At 49.9% G+C, this 23,189-nt stretch overlaps 1 protein-coding gene across 11 annotated transcripts; it reads left to right on the top strand.

Annotated features, from left to right (window-relative positions):
• The first annotated feature begins 551 nt into the window (after positions 1–551).
• IKZF4 (IKAROS family zinc finger 4) lies at positions 552–21,978 on the top strand. 11 transcript variants are annotated; one of them, XM_037030159.1, is made up of 11 exons: positions 554–851; positions 3,777–3,911; positions 4,384–4,461; positions 8,399–8,446; positions 13,633–13,726; positions 15,052–15,156; positions 16,105–16,365; positions 17,022–17,189; positions 19,684–19,833; positions 20,291–20,422; positions 21,013–21,978. In XM_037030159.1, the coding sequence occupies exons 4-11, from the start codon at positions 8,426–8,428 to the stop codon at positions 21,771–21,773; spliced, it is 1,692 nt and encodes a 563-aa protein (XP_036886054.1). In that variant the 5' UTR covers positions 554–851; positions 3,777–3,911; positions 4,384–4,461; positions 8,399–8,425; the 3' UTR covers positions 21,774–21,978. The 11 variants fall into 11 exon arrangements, with proteins under 11 accessions (XP_036886059.1, XP_036886058.1, XP_036886057.1 ...); XM_037030158.1 differs by having other exon boundaries at positions 8,396–8,446; XM_037030164.1 differs by lacking the exon at positions 13,633–13,726 and having other exon boundaries at positions 552–851.
• Positions 21,979–23,189: the final 1,211 nt, after the last annotated feature.

Genomic DNA, 23,189 nt, shown 5'->3' with positions numbered 1-23,189 from the left:
GGGACATCTTGAGGCTGAGCGAGCGTGTTGCCTGAGGGAGGTGCACTGGTACCGGGATGTGTAGTGAGAAAGATAATCCAAAATAAAAGCTGGAGGAAAGGGAACAGGTGCAGGGAAATCAAGAAGTAGGACTTCCTTCTCAGAGGTTTGTCAATATCTACTGCTTTAGTGACTGACCTCAAGATATCCCCCGAGAGAGTAAAAAATACTTGCCACTTTAAGCCCCTCCCCTCACAGTTCCTAACGCGCACTTGATGGGAAAGGTACATAGCTAAGAGATTAAAATCAATATTGTCTCGAGGTTCAGGGGCAAAATTTGGCCTTAAGGGCACATGTGCCAGGACACGTGAGGTGTTTAGTGTGCTCCCAGTTTGCAAATCAGATGCAGATGAAGGGGCAGCCATTGAGTTACCCTCTGCAAGAGACCGCGCCTTTAGGGCTTGAATCTTTCGGCGCTCAGCTACTCTCCCCTAGCTCTTCCTTTCCCCAGCAGTTTCCATGGCTAGGGGCGCTCGGTATTCGGCCGCGCCGCCTGTCACCTCGTAGTGGGACCGGAAGTTGTTCAGGGGAGGGGAGACGCCTGTGATGGGGGGTACTTATGGGGGGGCCGATCCTCTTCAGGTGAAGCCGCTGATGAAGATGGAGCCACCGCCACCGCTGAGTGCCTGGGTCCAGGCTCCGGCCCGGTTCCCACCGCCCCAGTGACCTCCCCACTCCCCCCGCACTGGACCGCCCGGGCCAGAGTGGGGGACCCCAGCTACCCCGCCTCCCTCTCCCCCAATACCGTCCCTTCTCTCTCTCACCACCCCCCCGCCCCGCCCCGGGACTGCGCGCGCGCGGAGCTGCCTCAGGTGAGTGAGGGGCGGGGCTTGGGCGAACCGTGGGGGCGGGGCCTAGTCGGACGGGGCGGGGCTTGAGGGGCTTGGGTTTGAAGTAGGGGGTGATTTGGACGCCGCTGGCAGCAAGAGGGTTGGCGGGTGGGTTACGGCCTTAGGGGAGAAAACTGGACCTGGGGAGTTTGGCGCGAGGCCCCAGAGTTGAGAGGATGGTAGTAGGGACCTAGGGGTCCTAAAAAGGCGGGAGACGGATTAACGCGGAGGACATGTAAAGGCCGGTGTTCCGAAGGTTCTTCGGTAGGGTACGGCTGGGGTAGAACGGAGGGACACGGCGGGGTAAGGAGAAGCAGAGAGGATACGGGGGGAAACCAGGGACCCTAGGGTTTGGTCGAGACGGTTGGAGGGAAAGATAGGCCTAGGTGGGAAAGATCTTGACAATGAGCAACGTGAGAGAAATTCGGTAGAGAAGAACCTTAAGGTGGAGTGAAAAGAGCTATCTGAGGTACTGTGTAGGGTAAGTGTGGGGGACCTGGGAAGCAAGGCTAAGAAGGAAGAGATTAACTGCATATGAACCCTAAGAAAGAAATATAAGAGGAAAAGCCCTGGGGCAGACCAGGGGGGTGGGAATGGAGAGGAGCCACAGACCTAAGAAGCAGGTCTAAACTAAAACAGCTCTCCAAGCACCTCCTCACAGAGCCCCATCCCAGTTTTTTCTTCCCCTTTGCCTGCTAGAGTTTTAAACTCACTTTTTAAGTGTTTGTCTTTTTGTTTGATCATCACCAGTCTTGTGTGGGGACAGTGGAATGTTTAATGGAGCACGGACCTTTAGATATGTGATGTTGAGGAAATAAGGTATATTTTCCCCCCCTCCAAGGTCAAGAATTTACTGTCTCTGCTCCCAGGAAGATTTGCGTCATTACCGACCAATGTGTCAAGCAAGCTTTGCCTACCTTCTTTTACCTCAGTCCCTTCTCTCATAAGCAAAACTCTACTGTTGTGACTCTTATTGACTCCCAATTACATGTTTGATAGCTCCAACTATGCCCTAGTTTCCCCAGTCTGAGCCCTCAGATCATCAGTGGTAAGCTTGATGGTCCTGGCTCATACATCAGCTCTAGGTTTTTCGTCATCTTGGCCAAGCTGAAGACAGTCAAGGCCTGACTGTCTCCCCTTAACTGCTACTTGTTCACTTAGCGTCGGTGACATTCATTTGTTCATATCCTTAGGAAACATTAAAAACAGGTGTCTGACTACCTGGAATATTTCCATTTAATATAATTCAGATTCTGAGGACAAGACCAGATAAAAGGCCAACTCATACAATCTGAAAGTGTAGCATCTTGTTTGGCAGGAGTATGTTAAATGCCTAGCCAGGAATCCCTCATCCCCTTGTGGGTCTGCTAGTAGGTCAGTGAACCTTGCTTTGTGGTATGCGGGGAACTTCAGCCTTCTCGACTAACAGCCTAAAACCACAGAATCCAGGCAGTTCCCTGGGTCATGAGAACAGCCAAATGAGTGGCTCCTGAGATAAAGTCTTAAAAGAAGAAAATAGCCTTATCATTGGAAAGCAGAAGAGGTTTCACTGGAGCTTCTGGGGTGGGACCCAGGGTGGTGGGATCTGCCTTCACTTTGGCAGTTTCAGAATTGTATCTTGTCCTAGTCCCTAGGTGCTGATTTCTCAAGCCCCAAACAATGTCTTTCTTGCCAACAGAATGCAGTTAGTTCAATTGTAGCTTCTGGGCAATCCCCTTCCTCCCAGTAGGTTAAGGGTAGAGCTTGTTTCAGACTGGGTTCAGAAATAAATCCTGACTTTTTTCCAGTGAAAATGCAACTGAGTTTCTTCTTTATTTCCTCTTAGTTCAAATCTGCAGCCCGCACTTCCCAGCATGGGAGGAACGTGCCACTTTATACCCGCCCCCCCCAACATCCACAAAGGAATTATTTTCTCTCAAACTGGCAATCTCTCTTCCTTGAGCACACACACAAAATAGCCAAGGAAAAATAAAGATAAGTTATTTGTTGGGCAGCTCTTTCTAGCCTCATTTTACTTGGTGGGAACAAATTAGATGTGAGACCCTGTAAAAATGCCACAGGCAGAGGGACTTCCTTTCTTTGTTGGTGTCTTGACCATGCTGGAGAAGGCTCTGAATTCAGGCTATTTGATATACATCCTCATCTTAGAAAAGAGTTGTGGACTCTGTATTTGAAACAGTGACACAAGTTCAAGGTTTACTAGACAAAAGCATCTGAGAAAGAATAGTGCTGATATGAATGACCTGGTTCCCCCCACCACACCCAGGACAGCATCAGCCTTGTAGACTCTGCTAAAATATATATACTCCCATAATCCTTGAGCCAAAAAGCCCTGTTTCGGTCTTCAAGATATTTAGGGAGTGTCTAAATTGGCTTTTTCCTCAGGCATATAATCTCTGAAAAAGAAACATGGGAAGGAGACCATTATTCCTTGTCTGATCCATGTGTTGCTAGTTCAAGGATTTCAGTCAGTAAGATATAGACCCCCAAACTATTAATTGTCTCACCCAAGAAACAGCAAGCAGAGTGGCCCCAAACCCTCCAGCTATGGCAGAATTTAACTTTGTGCCATAGTGGGAAGACCCCCCAGACTAGTAACCTGGGTTCTATTTCTTTTGCTAACCATTCTGGGCTTAGTTTCTTCTTCAGTTAAAAAAAACAAATTGGAGCCCTGGCTGGTGTGACTCAGTGGACTGATCACCCTGCCTGCTAACCAAAAGGTCACCAGTTCCATTCCCAGTCAGGGCACATGCATGGGTTGCTGGCCAGGTCCCCAGTAGGGAGCAGGCAAGAGACAACCAATGTTTCACACATTGATGTTTCCCTTTCTTCCTCCCTTTCCATCTCTCTAAAATAAATAAATAGAATCTTTAAAAAAATGAGAGCTATCTCTCAGTTCTATTCCAGCTCCAAGATTCCCCAGGTCCTAGAGTATCGCAGCTCCAAGTCCCTCTACTTGAAGAGAGCTTACTGACTGGACTGTCAGAGCAAGCTTCTTTGTTAGCAGAGGGGCCTGAAAACATCTTTCTGACCCAAACAGCTGTGAGCTCTTTCGATCAGCATGCATTAGGGACTTTTGTCTGGGACCACCACCAAAGGCAATTGTACCTATCCCACCTTTTTGCCACCCTGCCCCAGTCAGAATAGTTAATTGGGACTTCTGTGTAACTTTAAACTTCACTTAATAGAGCTAACCCTGTTTGGGACATCTTAGGCTTCAAAACTGATCATTATAAAACTCAAACTCCCCTGCTCTACTTGCCCCAACCCTGCACAAACGTACAGCTGAACAGCAGTGACTGACTGTGTGGGGTCTTTCTATGAACAGAGGGATTACATATGCAAGGATTCACCCCAAGCCCAGAGAGCATCATCTCATGTGCATCATACCTAGTGATTTAAACTGTTTCATTTGGCTCTTTTCTTGGTTCCGTAAGTTCTGAAATGAGACATGGGAGGAGTAGGATTGTTTCTCCTCCCACCCATAAACCTTAGCTTTCTCTCTCTTCCACAGTCTACATGGGGAGGACAGGGAAGCACAAAGAACAAGAGAAAAGATGCATTCATCTGAGATCTAAAAGGAGACAATGAGGTGATATTTTCCCCACTGCCCAGGTGTTGTGTTTCCAGCTCTTACCCCTTTTTATATGAGAGCCTGGCCATTGCTAGGATGAACCGGGAACTCATCCCCTCTGCACTGCTCTCCAAGCACTCGGATAATGAAGCTGAGCTGTCTTCATCTGTGTTGTATGTATATAGACAGAAGCTCACATCTACAGCCTGGTGAAAAAATGGGGCAGATATCTTTCCGCTGTAAAGACAGACACATGAGCTGAGAAAAGGTTGGTGGGTTTCTTTCAGAGGGCACTAAGTTGTCCCTAAAGATCGTTTCAGCACTGCAAAGTGCTTGGTGTCCAGGTCTGTTTCCTGGGAAGGAGTGTGCAGTTGGGTTGCAGGCAGTGTTTACTTCCACCTCTCCCCTCCCCAGTTATGCAAAGCCCTGGTAGATAGCAGAGCCAGCGATGTGACTTCAACATGTTTTTGCTCAGTTTATTCAATTCAAGAAGGCACAGGCAGGGGAGGGTGATGTTGCAGGTTTGGGGTACTTGTAGTACCGGAACTACACACTCCCAGGCAGATGGGAAGTTCTGTCTTGTTAGTAATTGCTGGGCTCCACCTCAGATCCTAGGTCCTAAGGAAGACCAGAGAAATTATTTCTGCTTCCCCCTTGCTGTAGTTCAGGAATAATCATAAAACAATTGCATGGATTCTTGTTGCTCTCCACCTCCACCCTCCTTCCCACCAGTATCCCCCTCACTACCTTTCTACCCACTAGGCCGCATGGAATGTGTTTTAAATTTCAATTTTTGAATGTCACTGTATCAAAAAGGATTTGTTGAAGTATTTCAAGAGCTTTAATTGCTTGTGATGTCCATCTTATTTCAGTCTTTCAGAGCTACTTTCTGACATTTTTGTCACCAACAGAGCTGTGAGAATATTTTTTGTGTGTGTGGAAATGGGGAGGTGGAGATGGTAGCTGATGCTTGACCTGACCCTGGAAGTCAGACTTTGGATTGGTCCTCACCTGCTGCTTGTCAGGAAGTGTGATGGGAAATCTGGCTGGGAGGGATGCCCCTTTCTGTTCATATGTGACATTGTGTTAATGGGAGAAAGCCAAGGTCGTGGAGAACTCTTGTTACGGTGCCAAGAGGATCCAAAGAGCAGGGAAGAAAATCTTTGTCTCCAGAGATTCCAGTAACCAGCCTTTTCTCTCTCCTCACAGATACTTACTTTTGAATTGGGAGACTAGCTGTTTCTAGTTGTTTTCTGTTCGCTTTGCTGAACTGAATTTACAGTACATAGTGTGCCTACCTCTATCACTGAATAACATCTATGTTGTTATAAAGCAAGTTTCCTTCCAAGACCTTTGAGCCAAACCTGTCTCGTGTAACTAACTTCTCTCCTTCTACCTCCTGCCCCTGTGGTATGTCTCCAATTGGCACTGCCTAGTTTGACCCAGTTCCCTTAAGTAGACACGAAGATCTGCCTGCCTGGCCAGGCAGGGAAGGAGGTGCTTTGAGGCACAGGGAATGGCAGGTGGGGAGGGATATGACACCTGGGGATTGAGCAGATGGTGATGTTCCTCTACTGATTTGCTGCTGGATCTCAAAATATCAAGACTGAAAATAGTGGAATCTCAATTCCCTCTGACTTCCAGGGTTACCAAATTGGCATTTGGACCAGTTAGAGGCAGCTAAAGACTTATTTTGTCCAAGATGTGTTGGGGCACCTGTTAAGAGCAATTAAGAAGCAGAAGAGCTCAGTTACTAATAGAAACAAAGTCCAACTCAGAAAACAACTCCTTCAGACCCTTCTGGAAATCGTTTAGGGGTCATTCGGGCAGGTGTCCAAGAATGAGATGCACTTCTTGAGCCAGTGCTGACTGAATACTATGCTTCAACTACTCTGCCCACCTAGTGCTTGTCTGGCTTCTAGCACTCGCTCTCACTCTCTCTATCTCTCTCTCTCTCTCACACACACACACACACACACACGCAATTGCACTAGCATATTTCTCTTGGTAGAGTCTGTTCAACTGGTTCTTCCTTTTTAAGTAACAGACCCCACCCACTCCCACAGAGATCACACCAAAGGAAAGGATGCCTTAATTTGATGTTAGAATCAGCAAAAAGCAAGAGATCATGAAGGCCTTGAGTACCCTGGCTTTTGAAAGGAAGCAAAACTATTTAATGAAGAGAGCAGCCCTGGCTGGTGTAGCTCAGTGGATTGAGCACAGGCCTGCGAACCACATGATCACGGTTTGATTCCCAGTCAGGGCACATGCCTGGGTTGCAGGCCAGTTCCCAGCAGGGGACTCACGAGAGGCAACCATACATTGATATTTCTCTCCTTCTCTCCTTCCCTTCCCCTCTAAAGATAAATGAATAAAATATTTTTAAAAAGAAAGAAAATTGGGGAAATCCTGTGCACTCTTGCTCTTCCTGCATGTGGAGGATGAGGGTGGGAGGTGGTGATGTGGGGAAAGTCATCTTGAGCTTTGCAGTAGTTTTGAACAATCCCCAAGGGCAGTTATGGAGCTAATGACCTGGAACTGAGAGGGGCCCCAGGGGTACTAGGCTACCCTCACTCACCTTTGGATGTCTGACCACTATGAGTTCTCTGGCTAATTCCAGAGGATATGAGTTCGCTAGCCCCTGTGGATTTGGGCTCTTTTCATCTCTGCCTCTAAGGGAACTTACAAGGAGCCACTTATTGTGGCTTGCTCTAGCAGTGCAGCCCCAAAGCTCAGTCCATTCCAGGGTGGATGTCAAACTAAGAGATGCTGAAAATACACTTAGGGAAATTTATCTTCCATACCCAGTCTTTCTGGATGAGACTAGCCGTCTCTCTGGGGTCATCTAAGGGATTTGCTTTGCGAATGTTTCAGGCTTTTTTCATGAGACTTTTTAGAGGAGTATGATGTCTCAGAACTAGACAAGAATGACCCAGGTGAGGAAAGAGGCAGGGTAATAAACTTTACCTCCGTGTGCCCTCCAGAACCACCCTCCCACCCCGGCTCTATCAATATAACGTAGCAAGTAAACTGAATTTTCATCCATCTGCCTTTGTGAGATCCTTCAGAGACGAGGAATCTTGGTGGCAGCTCAGGCTATCCCTGTGCCCCCTCTGGCTCCCCCAAATCTGCACCATTTATTTCTCATTAGATGAACAGTGAAAGCAATTTTGGATATATGTATGTTTCCACCAAATAGATTTTTTTCTCCTCCCACAGGCTCCTAAGGAGATAATTCATTGCAACAAATTATCACTTTTAATTGTTCTCAGTTCTCCATTGTTTAATGCTCTGCTGCCAATTACTGCTTGCCTTACTTCAAACAGACTAACCTGTATTTTTAAGTTCAGATTCCCCCCACCTTTACAAACAATAAACATAGCAAAGTAATTGATGTGAAGGTGAGGAAAGTCATTTAAAGGTTTAATGTGACTCTCCTCACTGAACCTGAGGTGGGCTGCTGTCCTCCATCTACTTTCCTGTCGCCTTCCCTCCTGTCACACACAAAAAACAGAATCCCTTGAATGACTGAATCCTGCTTCTTCCTCTTATTACTACCCCATCCTTAAGGTATAGAACCTCTATGGGACTTTTTTTTTCCTTCCCAAGGGCTGAGCTAAGCTATATCCTGCCTCCTTTTCCACAGCATCAGCTCCACCTACAGGGAAAGGGTCTCCTCTCAGAACACAAGCAGGACCCCTCTGGAGTAAGACAGTGTTGCTGCCACAGAGCCTGGGGAAAACAGAAGTTGTGGGTCGGAGGAAACCTTAGGGTTTGTAAGTCAGGGTACCATGTCTTCCCCACCAGGGCCGCGTACGAGGTTTTTCTTCTTTAGGATAGAGTCAGAGCACACTTAAGTGATCCTTCTTCAGTTTTATTGCTAAACTCCAGGATTTTAGAAGTCTCCTCCTTCCCAGATCTGGCTTCTAATAGCAGCTATTTTCTCTTTCAGCAGAATCTAAGATGGACATAGAAGACTGCAATGGCCGCTCCTATATGTCTGGTATGCCCGCTCGTGCGTTCTGTTTGTAAGGGGCTGGGAGCAGGCACTCTCCTGTGGAGCAGAGCTGACAGCCCAGCACAGGACCCCTAAGGGTCCTAGTCACAGAGCTGACCCCCATGCTCGGGACGGTTTGATAGTGTTCATTTATTTTGGTCATTTTCCGTTCCCTATAATGATTCTCTTCCCAGACTTCTTGGGTGATCGGGGAGGAATATGAGTAAAGACTATTAGAGAGGAATGATTTGGAGCTAAGAGATCAAAGATGTAGTTCCTTCTGTTCTCTGAAGTCACCAGCCAAACATGATACTCTGTTCCACCCAGAGAGAGAGTGGAGCAGGATTTCAAACCTCAAAGGCCTGTGGGAGCCAGGTGGGTGTGTAAATGAGTGACCTGGGTTAGGATAATGAGCAGAAGAGAATGGTGGGGACTGTCATGCAGTGGAAAACACACGCCCACCTCAAGGAGCTGCAGCTCTTCAGTGTCCGTGTGGGACTGTGTATCCAGTGTAACTGAAACTTCCAATTTTTTAAGAGAAATCAGAAATCCAAATTTTATATGAAACGTCTCCATTTTAAAATAATGACTCATTGTTATCAATATTATTTTTAAATGTTCCAGGGGGCGAGCCAAACTTATCTATGGGCTGAATTCAGCCAGCAGGCCAACAACTTACAGCCTCCAAAGTGGAGATACAGAGCCCAGTTCCCATTCCCCACAGTCCTTTTCCGTGATTGTAACATAAAGCTCTTCACGCCTGCCAAGTGCTCTTACCGAGGCAGAAGAGATCATTGCTTATAGTGTGACTGGCTTTTAGAGATATGAAAGTAATTAGGATCCTCCCAGACTTTAACAAGGTGAAAAGAAACGAGGAACTTTATCTGGCCCCTCTCTGAGAGTGTAGGAAATGGCCTACGACGAGTGTGTCTAAGATGGAGGGAGTCATGTTTTGGACCATTCAGAGTGCCAGGGCAGGAATTGATTATAAGAGGTAAGGGAAGGCAGAACCGGGTTTTGACATTATGAGTATCCCCCCCAGAAATCCAAGCACCATTTAGAAATGACTTACAGTGTTTTTTCCCCCAAAGTGGGACCAGTGGAGGAATTATGGGCATTCACTAAGAGAGATAGCAGGTTGGATCAGGCACACACTTAAGAGTCATTGACAACTCCTGGGTAATGTAAGGGAAGATGACTCTGACCCCCTTTTCATTTAAGGAGGGAAGGCGTTGGAATCAGTAACGGCATTCAGTACCTGCCACAGGCTGGACAGAGTGACAGGGATCAAGTGGACTGACTTGAATGAGAGATAATTTATTGATATGAAATTCATAGCCCTTCTGAGGAACCAGCCAACCCTCCTACCCCCTGCTCAGTTAAGCCTATTCTGAAAACCACTGTAGACCAACTGCCACACTCAGAGCCCTGTTTTATTACTGGGGACCGCTCAGACGGGTGAACGCCAGTCCCTGCTCCCTGGTCAGCAAAGGAGAAACCAGGAAGGGGGCTGAGGAAATGGCCTGCAGAGCTGTCTTCTGTCCAATGTCTGGAGAATATTGGATATTAGAGGAAAGTTTCTGAGGGCGTTTGCTAGGCTATGAAAACCAAACTTTCCCTGCTTTTAGTAGGTTGGCATTTCCTATATAAGAAGAGCCCTCTGCGTAGGACAGCTTTTGAATGAAAGTAGAGGCCAGAAACCCCTCATCTGTGTTTTGAAATTCCACATGTCAGCAGCTGCCTTAGAGAAGGAGAAGGAAAATCAGGATAGGGCCAACATTAGCCCTGGCAAGTAGCCCCCGAAGGACTGAGCGCGGCTGAGATGGTCCACCTGAGGGCCATCTGAGAGCCCTCCACTGACCCATTCCTCCTGCACTGACATGGAAGCAGTGGGAAAGGCGGCAAGTAGTGCACGCCGGGCCTCTTCCTTCAGGTCGTCACAGCTCTTCTGCCTCCACACCAGGTGGCCTTTCCTCGCCTAGCCACTGGATGAAGAGGGTCAAAGAGATCTTCCTACCCCACAGAACCTGATTCAGGAAGTCCATCTGTTCTAAAGGTGCAGATCATTCCCCCCCTGGGAGAGACGGGAGAGAAGGGAAGAGTCCATAAATTTACCATACAAATTCTCTTCCCCTACTCCATGCCTTTCCACAGGAACTGAGTTGCTCTAGCCGGCTCATACAATTATTTGACTGAGCAGTGCTCCTCCCAAGTTTTCTGGGACTGTGAAATGTTGAAGGGAACCTCGGTAGAAAGATATCCAGGAGTAGGCAGCCCAAAGTTTCACAGCCCCTCCCACCCCCAAATTCTTGGAATCAGAAAATCCAGTCTCCAAAGTAGGTCAGCACGGCAGTGAGCAGCTCCTCTGGAAGGGAAGGGAGCAGAGGCCTTGTCTTGATAGAGGGCGGATTCATCCAGGGCTGTCGGCTGCCTGCCCGCCCCAGGGGCGCAGGAGGGGAAGGGAGGGGGAGACTGGCTATACCAGCATTTTGCCTGGAATCTGAAAGGGCTCAAGGCCGCAGAGCCACCCCAGCCTGAGATCAGACTGGGCCCTCTCATGGCTAACAGGGAGGGGGTGGTCAGTCCACAGATCTACGGAGCGACCTCCCTCCAGGAGGAGGAGGGAAAGGAGGGAATATGAGTGCCTGAGTTTGGTGGGGGAGGGGCTTTCTGCTGATCCGAGAGCCTTGAAGCTGCCCTGTGTCCTGGGCCCCATGACCTCTGGGGCCTTGGCTTCCCCTACTGGCAGAGCACTGGACCTTCCCAGGGGCCCCCTTTCTCCCTCCCACCCCAAGAGCCCATCCATCCTCTCTCTTCTGTCTCTGTCTCTGTCTCTCTCTCTCTGACACACATGCATGCACATGCACACACACACACACATACACACACACACTTGCTTCTCTCAGGCATTTGTTGTGCAGTTCCTCTTTGTCTGCTGGGCACGAGGGCAACAGCTTCTGCCTCCCCCTCCCTGTGCACAGCCCCCCACCCCGCCCCTTCGCTGGCTTGGAAAAGAGATGCTGTAGCCTAGCATTCCCCGCCACCAGACACACATATACATTCTACATTCCCTGCAGCCCCCTCCTCAAGCACATCCAAGCGTGCACTCGCTTGCTCTCTCTCTCTCTCTCTCTCTCTCTCTCTCTCTCTCTCTCTCACACACACACACACACACACACACACACACACACACACTCGCATACATACACCCTGGGCTGAGCTCCTCTTGCTGGCTGCAGCCGTGGGCCCCTGCTCACCGTGCCGCTGCCGCTGCCTGCGAAATGACGGCGGTTCCCCTCACTTCCAGGAATCCACGCTTCCTGGAAGGTGAGTGGCTGGGCTCACCCCTGCCTGCCACCCAGACGCAGACATGCACACACCACCCGCACTCCCTCGCCGTTTCCAAGGCGGCGGCCGCGTTCGCACCCCAGGGTCTCACCGGCAAGGGAAGGATAATGTAAGTTCAGGCAGAAGGTGGTTAGGGGAGGGGGGTTGCTGGGGCTAGGGAGCCAATTCTGTAACAACTCCTGAGACTGAGGAGAGGGAGAGGATGGGGGCTGTGTGTGTGTGTGTGTGTGTGTGGCGGGGGAGGGGGCGTTCCTCCTCATACTTGCGGAGGATGGCAAAGGGTGTTTGGTGTTGCTAAGCAAAGACTGCGACTTGGACAGTGGGAGCTTGTGGTGACATCTTGATTAGGCCTTGGGGACAGATGTAGAACTGCCTGGGTAAAATGCCCAGACAGGCCAGGGTGGGAATGGCTAGTAGAGAGAAGCCAGGTAAAGAGGATCTTTGGCAGCAGATGCCTCAGCCTGTCACAGAGATCTGAGGGGCCTCAGCCTCCTCCCCACAATAGAGCTGGGGATGGGTGTCTTTCTTTTGCTCCCGTACCCACTATTCCCTGCTATCTGGCTAGCATCCTGGCACCCTGGAGCTCCTGGTCAAGAAAGGGAAAGCAGTTAGGATGAGATCCTTACAGAGAAGTGGGGAGGTTCTTTAACCTCATGGCTATTCCCTAGAGGTAGCCACTCTTTGAGGGATCCAGGAAGGGCAGCAGGAGCAGGTGGGCTAGTTTCCTTCTGCATGTGAAACATCTAGCTTCGGGGATGTTGCCCTGCTTCCTGTCTCTCCCAACCGCTTTTCTGCCCCATACTCACCTCCTAGTTCTGATGTTAACCTCATGATTTGGCTTTGCCCTCCAGAGGTTCAAGCAATTTTTTTTTTACTTTGACCAAGAAAATTTCTCTGAGACCTGAGAGCAGCCTCAGTTCTTGGCTCTGACAGTCTGGGATTTCTTGGGAGTCCCAGGCATTTGAAATTCCCTCACTGGGGTTTCTGAGGCTAAGAGAGGAACTGCCAGACTTCCTAAATCTGACTCCAGTTCCCTTCTCCCTCTAGCTGGAAATCACAATTCCTGGGGCCTCGTAAAGATTTTCCAACCCCTGAAAAGATTCTTTTCTATACATTAGCCCATAAAAGTAGACCGGAGCCTGTTTTCCCTCTTACCTTTACCCTAGGGAGGCAGCAGCATTAAAGAGCCTCTTGAACTACTGGCATGACTCTGGGGGCACCTGCTCTTCCTCTTGTTTCCAGGCCTTAATAGAGAAAGTCACAAAGAATGTTTTCCCTCAACTGTCTCTAAATATCCCTTTAAGAATATCTTCCCCATATATCAAGCCCCTGACCCCGAGAGGCAGCCTCAGCCTAGTAGGCTGGGACCAACAATGGACTTCCAGCAAGCTCTTCATCCTTTTAGGGTCAAGGACTCGGTGCCAGGGCCCAAAGCCCCGTTCTTCTCCCATTACTAACATCAAGTGATTCAGGGCAAGTCAGCACTAATGACTGAAAAGGATGGAGAAGATACCCTCTCAGCCCTTCTAACCTTAGTACACCCCACATGTAGTTGAAAGGACATTTTAAAACTGTATCTGGGTCTACAAGTCTCAGCTCACAACTCTGAGAAGCTCACTGCATGATAGGTGTGTGGTTCTGATTTGGGGCAACTTCTGTGATAACCATGGTTCATCTAAAGAGCCCCAGGTCAGGGTTAAGCCGTAAGGATGTTCTGTAGATAGTAAACAAACTTCCTCAGACATTGATGGGATAGAGTGCGGGAAGTGGGACTTTGAGGAGAGGATATGAATGGGAAATGGTCCCACAGTCCTGAGTGGTTGTTTTCTTCCCACTGACCAAAGCTGGAGAGGGATCCCTCAGGAGGGTGTGTTCCGGATTTCTTGCCTCAGGCCCAAGACTCCAACCATTTTATAATGGAATCTTTATTTTGTGAAAGTAAGTATGTGCATAGCTGGGAATTTGGGTAAAGTACTAATAGGTGGACTTTAGGGTTGAATTTTAGGGTTTGTCTCTGTCTCTCTCTCTCTCTTTCTCTCTTCCATATTTAGGCCTGTCTGCACACATCCATGCATGTCCATGTTAGCAGACAATGTAGAGGCTACGGGTATGTTTATCCTAGTAGGCATGTTCTCTTTATGTGTATCTACATATGTGATCTGTGTCTGTGTGTGTTTGTCTACATGTGTTTGATTTCACCTATGTATTTGTGTAGAAGATTGTGGGGAGGAGGGATTTTTTAAAGACATGATTTATATCTTCAGGTGTGTCATCTGATCTTTAAAACTGCATACAAAATTCTCAAAAAGCATTTTTACAAAGCAATTTGTCCATAAGTTAAAATGAATACATTGAAAATAAATTGATTATTTCACTGTCAAGGGAACACCAAGTAGTAAGTATCTGATTGGAATCATATCAGATAAGATGATTTTTTGGCATAGTCACATTTTCTGCTAATTTTACAAGACCAGTGCTCTAGTCCCCGAGCTGTGGAGCCCCCACCTCATTTTGGCTAATTTTAGAAAGTCTAATGGGCCCAACCGTCTCCTCCTGAAACAATGAGGCCCAGTTGGCTGTGTAGCTGGTGGGTAAGGACATGGGCACTCACTTTTGTGATCAGATCCCAGTTCCACCACTATGGGCCATGTGACCTTGGACAAATAGCATAGCCTCTTTTGTGCCTCAGTTTCCTCTTCTGCAAAATTAAGATAATATTGACAGCTACTTCATAGGGTTATTGTGAAGATTAAATGAAGTAGTTCATTCATGGTACATTGAACAATGCGTGGCACACCGTAAGCACTCAATTAGCTGCCACCGTTATGATTGCTGTTATTGTCGTTAGATTCAGGGACAATTCCAGCTGCCCTATCTGCAGGCCCCATACCTCGTGCCGGGGGCTCCAGAGAGGAACAACAGGGAAGAATGGCTGTCCTGAACTGCCTCCCTGCTGAGGCCCCCATTTTCCTCTCCACCCTGGCCCGCCCAGCCCCGCCCCAGCCCCGCTTCCTGTGGACGTCAGGCAGTGATGCTCTTCCCTTCGGGCCTAGATAAAGGTAGGGTGGGCAAGGGCTGGTCACTGAGCTCGAAGAGGTCAGCACCAGGCACCCAGGCTGGCAAGGTCACGAGGTGTGGTTCCCAGAATACAACACTGCCTTGGACCTGGCTATAAGATAAACGTAACAGAATTTTTAAAGATTAGGCAATTCACTAATAGTTCCAGCTATAGCTTCACCTGCTCTCTTGTTCTCTCCTCCAAGGTAGCGGGGACTCGTCTCTGGAGAAGGAGTTCCTTGGGGCCCCAGTGGGGCCCTCGGTGAGCACCCCCAACAGCCAGCACTCTTCTCCCAGCCGCTCACTCAGTGGTAAGTGTACCCTCCTTCTGTCACCTGGCACTAGGCACCCCTGTTTGTGTTTGGCCCTTGACTTTTCTTCCATTGGCAGCCATTTCCCCATTGCTGCCTCCCTCTGGTTTCCTGTTCAGAGTCTCTAAAAGCACTAAGTATCTCAGTGTCTAGGGTTTTCCTGACTTCTGAAAGGAGGCTGAACTGTCACTGCCAGACTAGGTTGGAATTAAAAGTGGCCTGGGTGGGATTAAGGTAAAGGCCCCAAAGACACAGTCCAGATGGAGTTAGAGTAGCAGGTAGATAGAAATGGTCATGAGCTGGAGTTAGATAGGGAACGGAGGTGAGAAGGATCTCCTATCACCCTGCTATTCTCCTACCCAGACAAGGTCCCCATGACTGCCTCTCCTCAGCTGGCCCTAGATCTGTGACATTCTCTAAATGGTTGGAATAGCCAGGAATGTAGGTCAGGGCGAAAGCCAAAGCTTTCTCCTCCATGGCTCCTCCCTCCTCCATGCCCCTCTCCAGATTTTTATGGAGGGGAGTAGAGGGGCTCAGTGTAATGGGGTAGAGGGATGATGTAAGCCATGTCTGTCTTCCAGGTTCACTCTCTTTAGCCCATCTCTTCGGTCTTCCCAGGACTGTTTTCCTGCCACTGCTACTTGCTGGCTTTCTGCCCAGGGCCAAATCAGACATCTTTCTTAATGACAAGAGAGTGGAGAAATAGGCTCCCCTTAGCTTCTTCTTCTCCCCAGTGACAGAAGACATCCTGTGCACCCCAACTTTTTTCTCTTGGAGCCTCTTTGCCTGATTGATGGGGTAGGAGGAAAAGGTTGCTTCAGGTCCCAGCAGGACCCTGAATGTCTCAGGGCTTGGAGACTCCATTTGGACTTGAGGAGTGCCTTTCTGGCCTGAGGGCAGATTCTCCCCTTTGCCTGTCTCTATCCTAAACCCCATCCCACCCTCCAGCCAACTCCATCAAGGTGGAGATGTACAGCGATGAGGAGTCAAGCAGACTACTGGGGCCGGATGAGCGGCTCCTGGAGAAGGACGATAGTGTGATCGTGGAAGACTCATTGTCGGAGCCCCTGGGCTACTGTGATGGGAGTGGGCCAGAGCCCCACTCCCCCGGTGGCATCCGGCTGCCCAACGGCAAGCTCAAATGTGATGTCTGTGGCATGGTCTGCATCGGACCCAATGTGCTCATGGTGCACAAGCGCAGTCACACAGGTGAGTGAGCCAGGGGGCCAGCGGGGCCCTCCCGCCGGGGCTGGCAAGGCAGAGGCAGTGCCAGGAGGCCACGCCTGGAGTGGGGTAGCTTCAGAAAGGGAGGGTCTCCCCTGGCACATTTTCTAGCTAAGGAAATAAAAGGAGGGGTTGAAATTTAGACTCCCCGAATAGCTGTACTTCCTTGGCACTTTCCTCAGCTGTCATTATAAAGAAAAACAGATGATTTTCTTGGGAAGTGAGGGAGGGGAAGGTGTTGTAGTCTCAAGAAGGATGCTATATCCAACCAGGTTAGGACTCACGGGTATTATTTGGGCCCTCCCATCTCATGAATAAAAAAGGAAAAAAAATATGGAATACAGAAGCCTCTTCTCAGCTTCCTTGGCCTTTGGGCTCTTGGGGCAGAGAGAGCCCTGTGGGGCTTGGTTCTTGAATCCAGTCTTCCGGCGCAGTGTTCCGGGCCTAGTGCCCTTCTCTCCGCCGCACAGCCCTAATCCACACCTTCCCCGGGGGGTCTGGACTAAGCAGGATTTGTTTGAGTGGCACAGCCTTGCCTCTCAGAAATGTGTTCCGAGTGCCTTCCTGAAGGCGGTGTGCGGCAGAGGGCGGGAGACTAGGTTCCTCACACCCGGTCCTCTGAGTCTGTTCTTTGCTTACAGGGGAAAGGCCCTTCCACTGCAACCAGTGCGGCGCCTCCTTCACTCAGAAGGGGAACCTGCTGCGCCACATCAAGCTGCACTCGGGAGAGAAGCCCTTCAAATGTCCCTTCTGCAACTACGCCTGCCGCCGGCGGGATGCCCTCACTGGCCACCTCCGAACACACTCGGGTCAGTGACCTTTCCGGTGGGAGAGGAGGAAGTGGGACCCCAGTGCACCCAATACATGGAGCCCAGGGACTTCTCTTGTGTCTGGGGGGTTACAATGTCCTCGCTGAGGCGGGCAGGGCACTCCCAGAGCAGACAGGGCTCTGCCTCTCTAACCCCTGCTCTGGGCAGCAGGCCCTGTAGAAAATTTGAGGAACTCCTTAATGAAGTATTTTATATCTGCCACACTCTGCAACCTGGAGCAAAAGGAGCACAGTCGGTGTTCTTGGCTCTTAACAGTCACCCTGCACTCCCTGTGCCCCGTGACCCCTCTCTTCCTTCCACTCATACCTGCCTCAGGCCCCACACTTGTCACCCTCTTCGAATCGCCCCCGACATCAGAGGTCTGTCCTCTCTTTACTTACTACTGGTTCCTGAAAACCTCCATGGGCCTCCCAAACCGGAAGAAAGGAGGCTTAGGAAAGGATTATCCCATTTCTATTCCTCATTCCAAGAGGTTGTCACCTTACCAGGAGCAAGAGCCAGTGTCTGGATGGAGCTCAGTGTTTGCAGCAGTGCCAGAAACTGGACTGACTCCATTTTCTAGCCCAGCCAAGACCAAATCAACATCTGCCTCAATCAGCTGGTCAGATAGCAGTTTTGAAGCATTTTACTAAGTCTTAAGCTTTTGGCTTAGACTTGGGGAAAGGCCAGGAGCTGAGCTGACAGGAAGGAGGGAGCTCAAGATTAGGGAAAAGGGGAAGGAGGGCAGAGGAGAATGAATTAGTAGGGTCTGTCCTTAGAAACTTTCCTTGCTATTTTTCTCTTTTCCTAAACTCTCATAGACCAGAATTTAAAGGGACAGAGCAATCATCTCACCACCCTCTATGTTTTTCAGCCACCTACCTTGCTCTAGGTGGAGCTGGGACCTCTTTATCTTTATGTATGTGGAGAAACAACAGGGAGAAAGATCATCGTTGATTCATGCTCTATAATCTACGAACCTTTTCACTTGTGTCTCCTTATGTGATCCTCATAACAGTTCCAAAGTAGATGTTATTATCCTCAACTTGCTGACAAGAAACCGAAGCTCTGGAAAAAGAAAAAAAGATTTGCCGGCCAGGAGCTGTTCTCTCTGTAGCTTTACCGAAAGCCCATCAAGGTCCCAAGCCAGATATTCATGCCCCTTCGCCCAGGAAAAGGGGCCACTTCCCCTGCTGATTTGGAATACGATGGCTTAGCCCCTAGAATTCTTACCAACAACGGCGAGGTGGAGGGGGTGGGTTGCAGAGGTCCTACAGGAAGAGGTCGTTAGAGCTAGAAGAAGACCCAGAGATACTTGTTGGGTCCCATTCTTTGCGAAGTGCTTTCTGTTGCAACCTGCATTGTAAGAAAAAGGGTTCCTCTTAGATGTTAAACCACTGCCCCAAGAATCTCGGTTGTGGGGGCCCGTGGCTTTAATCTCATCCCTCCAATACTGAGCAACAGCAGGATGGCAGTAGGCTGATTGGCTCAAGGTCCAGTTCGGGCAGAGGATGGGAGGGGGCTTCCTGGCAACACCCCCTATCTCCCTGCTCAGGAGTAAGATCCATAAATTAAAATATACAGTACCTTGTTTCTCTCACTTTTCTCTCTCCTCACAAATATCATCTCTCAAAAGTTGTCTCTAAAGGAAGTTATCGATCTGTTTTCCCAACCTTTTTTCTTCACTAGAAACAAAATCTTTATAACCTGTTCTTAAAGAAAAAGAACCCCCCCCAAAAAAAGAAAAAAGAAAAAGAACCCCTCCAAAGCTGTTCTTTTCCTTTTATGCTCTTCTCCTTGTTTTCCTCTCTGTTCTTGTATTCTTTTCCTCTTCTCAGAATTTCTCTATCAGTTGATGGTTTTTCTGGGGTTCTCTTCGTGTCTCAGTGCAGAAAGACAGAAAGAATAATAAGCAGTAAACCTGGGCTAGAGTGGAGGTAAAAAAGTACAAGTAAAGGTCAGTGAAAACTGCCCCTCCCTGCATCAGCAGATCTGAGGGCTCTCGTTTCTGTCACCCCAGCCCACCAGTTTCCCCCAGACTGAAGCAGGCGGTTCGTAAGCAAAAAATCCCCTTGTCTGATAAACAGCAGTGACACCGCCTGCCACTTGGAAAGGTTAAACCACAGTGCAGGCCTCAGACTCTGAGACCCTGGGGTGGGGCCAGCCTGCCTGCCAAGGATGATCCCCCACGAAGTCCCTGGGTCCTTCCTTTCTTTGAGCAGCATTTTGGCCATTTTGAGTCTCACCAGTGTCCAACTATATGCCCTCGGTCCCCTCTCTCCTCCCATGGCTGCTCAGTGTGCCTCTTCTCCAAGGTTTGGTCATCCGTCCATGCTTGCAGCCGAAGTTGGGGAGGGAAGACAAGTGGAAGAATTCAGCTGAGCCACACCCCCTCCTCCTCAGGCCAGAGCTCTTTTGCCCCTGGATGATTTTGGAGAGCCGGGGCACAGGGAGAGATGACTTCAGTGCTGTTCCTCTCCTCTCTCCTCCACAGTCTCCTCGCCCACAGTGGGCAAGCCCTACAAGTGTAACTACTGCGGCCGCAGCTACAAACAGCAGAGCACCCTGGAGGAGCACAAGGAGCGGTGTCACAACTACCTGCAGAGTCTCAGCACTGAAGCCCAAGCTCTGGCTGGCCAACCAGGTGGGCTGCAGGCCGGACTCTGAGGGAGCTGAGGGCAGGGCCAGAGGGGACACAGGGCAAGGGTTATTCCCTACACAAAGGGAGAGGCCCATGGAAAAGGGACAGTTACCTCAGTAAATCCACCGAGCAACCCAGTTAGTGCAGCGCCCCCTGGCAGGTGCTGCAGGGAGACCCAGAGGTAGGGGAGGGTGTGATCTCTGTCCTTAGTCTAGTGGGAAAGAGAGAACACAACAAGTGTAAAATCAAGGGTCAGTTGTATATAATTGTCCCCAAATGATGTGCCTGACATGTTGCTGGGATGAGCTCTAGATGGGGTGAAGTAAGCAGAACCTAATTTCCCAAGCATAGGTTGTGACCTCCCTTGCCTCTTGACCTGCTGGTTTTCTCCAGGTGAAGGCTGCTGGGCCGGTGCTGCCCCCGCTCAGCTGCTACTACCTATCCCCACTTCCCCCACTAGGTGATGAGATACGTGACCTGGAGATGGTGCCAGACTCTATGCTGCACTCATCCTCTGAGAGGCCAACTTTCATTGATCGTCTGGCCAACAGCCTCACCAAACGCAAGCGTTCCACCCCCCAGAAGTTTGTAGGTAAGAGTCCAGTTGTAGAAGAGACATCAGCTTTAAGCCATAGCTCATCAATATCTGAGCTCTGGTAGCCGTTAGACCAGTTGGGTCTAGAGGTCTGACTGAAGAAAAGACAGTGGTCTGGTCCTCAGAATCTGTCCGCAGAACAGGGGCAGAGTGAAGAGAGAGGAAGTCCCTCGAGACAGGGGAGAGGGGTCAGTATTAAGAAGAGGACGTCAGGGCCTCTGGCTGTCCCAGCGTTTGAGAGTAGCAGCGACTTCAGTCCCTGGGGGTTGAGGTAAGGGCCCCTAGAGTCAGAGAGAGGAGGCGAGTGTGGGGGTGCCACCTGGCCCTGATCATTAGCCCTGGAAGGACCTGGAGCTTTATAGAGAGTAATGAAAGAGCAGTGAAGACCAGTGGCCTGGGATTGAGTTCTCTGAGATTACAGCCGAGAGTTGGGGAGAGGTCCGCAAAGGGACCTAACTTTGAGGGAGGTAAATGAAGAATGGTGTATAATGTTACCACCCATCTCAAGGGTAAGAAAACAAAGAAATAATTGTGGGGAGCTTAGGCATTCTCCAGACCCAGGTCTACTGAGAGCCTCTTCTCCACAGGTGAGAAGCAGATGCGCTTCAGCCTCTCAGACCTCCCCTACGATGTGAATTCGGGTGGCTATGAGAAGGATGTGGAGTTGGTGGCACACCATGGCCTGGAGCCTGGCTTTGGAGGTTCTCTGGCCTTTGTGGGGGCAGAGCATCTGCGTCCCCTCCGCCTTCCACCTACCAATTGCATCTCAGAACTCACACCCGTCATCAGCTCTGTCTACACCCAGATGCAGCCCCTCCCTGGTCGACTGGAGCTTCCAGGATCCCGAGAAGCAGGTGAGGGACCCGAGGACCTGGCTGATGGAGGTCCCCTCCTCTACCGGGCCCGAGGCCCCCTTACTGACCCTGGGGCATCCCCCAGCAATGGCTGCCAAGACTCCACAGATACAGAGAGCAACCACGAAGATCGGGTTGGGGGTGTGGTATCCCTCCCTCAGGGCCCCCCACCCCAGCCACCTCCCACCATTGTGGTGGGCCGGCCCAGTCCCGCCTACGCCAAAGAGGACCCCAAGCCACAGGAGGGGTTACTGCGGGGCACTCCAGGCCCCTCCAAGGAAGTGCTTCGGGTGGTGGGTGAGAGCGGTGAGCCCGTGAAAGCCTTCAAGTGTGAGCACTGCCGGATCCTCTTCCTGGACCATGTCATGTTCACCATCCACATGGGCTGCCACGGCTTCAGAGACCCTCTTGAGTGCAACATCTGCGGCTACCACAGCCAGGACCGGTACGAATTCTCTTCCCACATTGTCCGGGGTGAGCACAAGGTGGGCTAGCCACCCACTGCCCTCGCCTTGGTCCACCCGTCCACGGCCCTACCCACAGGAGTCTAGCCCTGTCCCTACCACATCCCAAGGAGTTTTGCTGTGTAGCCCCCTCCACTGGCTACCTAACTTCACACTTGACCCTGAATCCTTCTCACCTATTCTCTTCTCCTTACCTGACTGATTTAAGCATTGTGATTAAACAGGTCTTTTATTATGTTTCTCCTTTTTCTCTCAACCTGTTATCCCATCATACTCACTGAGTTATTTATTAATATAGTTAGTGATTTTTTAAAAACTTGTATCAGTCACTTGCCACTCCCCCACCCTCCTGTCCGCAGTCCCTTTCCACTTTAGGTGGGAAGCTCCTCTTAATACTAAGAAATCTTGAGCTTCTTGCTTTAAGTCCTCATTTTTTCCATTATGTGATTCTTCAGTTTTGATGCTGATAGCTCCCTCTGGCCTGGTCCTACCTTAGCTCTGTGGCATTATATCTCCTCTCTGGGGCCCTCTGGCCTAGTACTCCATACCTCTTGTGCCCTCTCATATTAGGCAGCTTGCACTTTCCTCAAACAAATTAACAATTCCCTCATTTGGAGGTAGGAGGGGCTGAATAAATTCTCCTGTCACTGTCACCGTGGGACTAAGAGTCCTCTTGACGTCCCCCTAGTAACGAGTTCCCCAAAGCCCACATTCAGGATCTCCTTCTAGGATGTGATGATATATCTCTTTCAACTTCTTGAACAACCCCCAACACTGCTCTACTCTCTTCAATCTGCCAGTCTACTCAGTGGTAGCTTTTCTCTCCTTGGAGTGCCCCAATTTTATATTCTCAGGGGCCAAGGCTAGATCTGCAGTCCTCTGTCTCTGACACACTGGGAGCCACAGGTGCCTAACTGGGAACCAGGGCATGGGAAGGGGTGAGGCAAAATTCTTCTGGTACTCTTCCACCTCTCAGACTTCTTCACTCTGGTGACCTTCCTAGGTGCTCAGGGGCTCCACAGCCCCCTTCCTAGGAGAAACTACTGGGTTGCTGCCTGATGACAAGGGGGCATCTCCCCCTCAGTCATGCTGCCTTCTCCCCCCTAAGCAGGATTCACCTTCTTAGGAAGAAAAGGGTGTCTCTTTTCTCTCTTCTAATTTTCAGTATAACCAAAAATTACCCCAGGATAAACAGGGGCATGCACCCCTCCCCCCTTCCACTCTTGTCCCAGCAAGAATGGGATAGGCACAACTGAAGGGGGGCATCACCCGTTACTGCCCTTTCTACACTCAGCTCCCAGATGTAGAGCAGGAGGGGGCACTGTCCTCCTGGCTACTGCAGAGACCCTTGGCTCTTTGGGTAACCTAGTTGGTGAGAAGGGCGCAGGAGCAGATCCAGCTCCGCTGCAAGTGGAGGTCTCTTTCTACAAGAGTTCTCTGCCCAAG

The sequence above is a fragment of the Sturnira hondurensis genome, unplaced genomic scaffold, assembly GCF_014824575.4.
Source record: "Sturnira hondurensis isolate 20B ecotype Veracruz unplaced genomic scaffold, ASM1482457v3 Scaffold0020601, whole genome shotgun sequence".
NCBI classification, from domain to species: domain Eukaryota; kingdom Metazoa; phylum Chordata; class Mammalia; order Chiroptera; family Phyllostomidae; genus Sturnira; species Sturnira hondurensis.
This window is presented reverse-complemented; position numbering and strand designations above follow the sequence as displayed.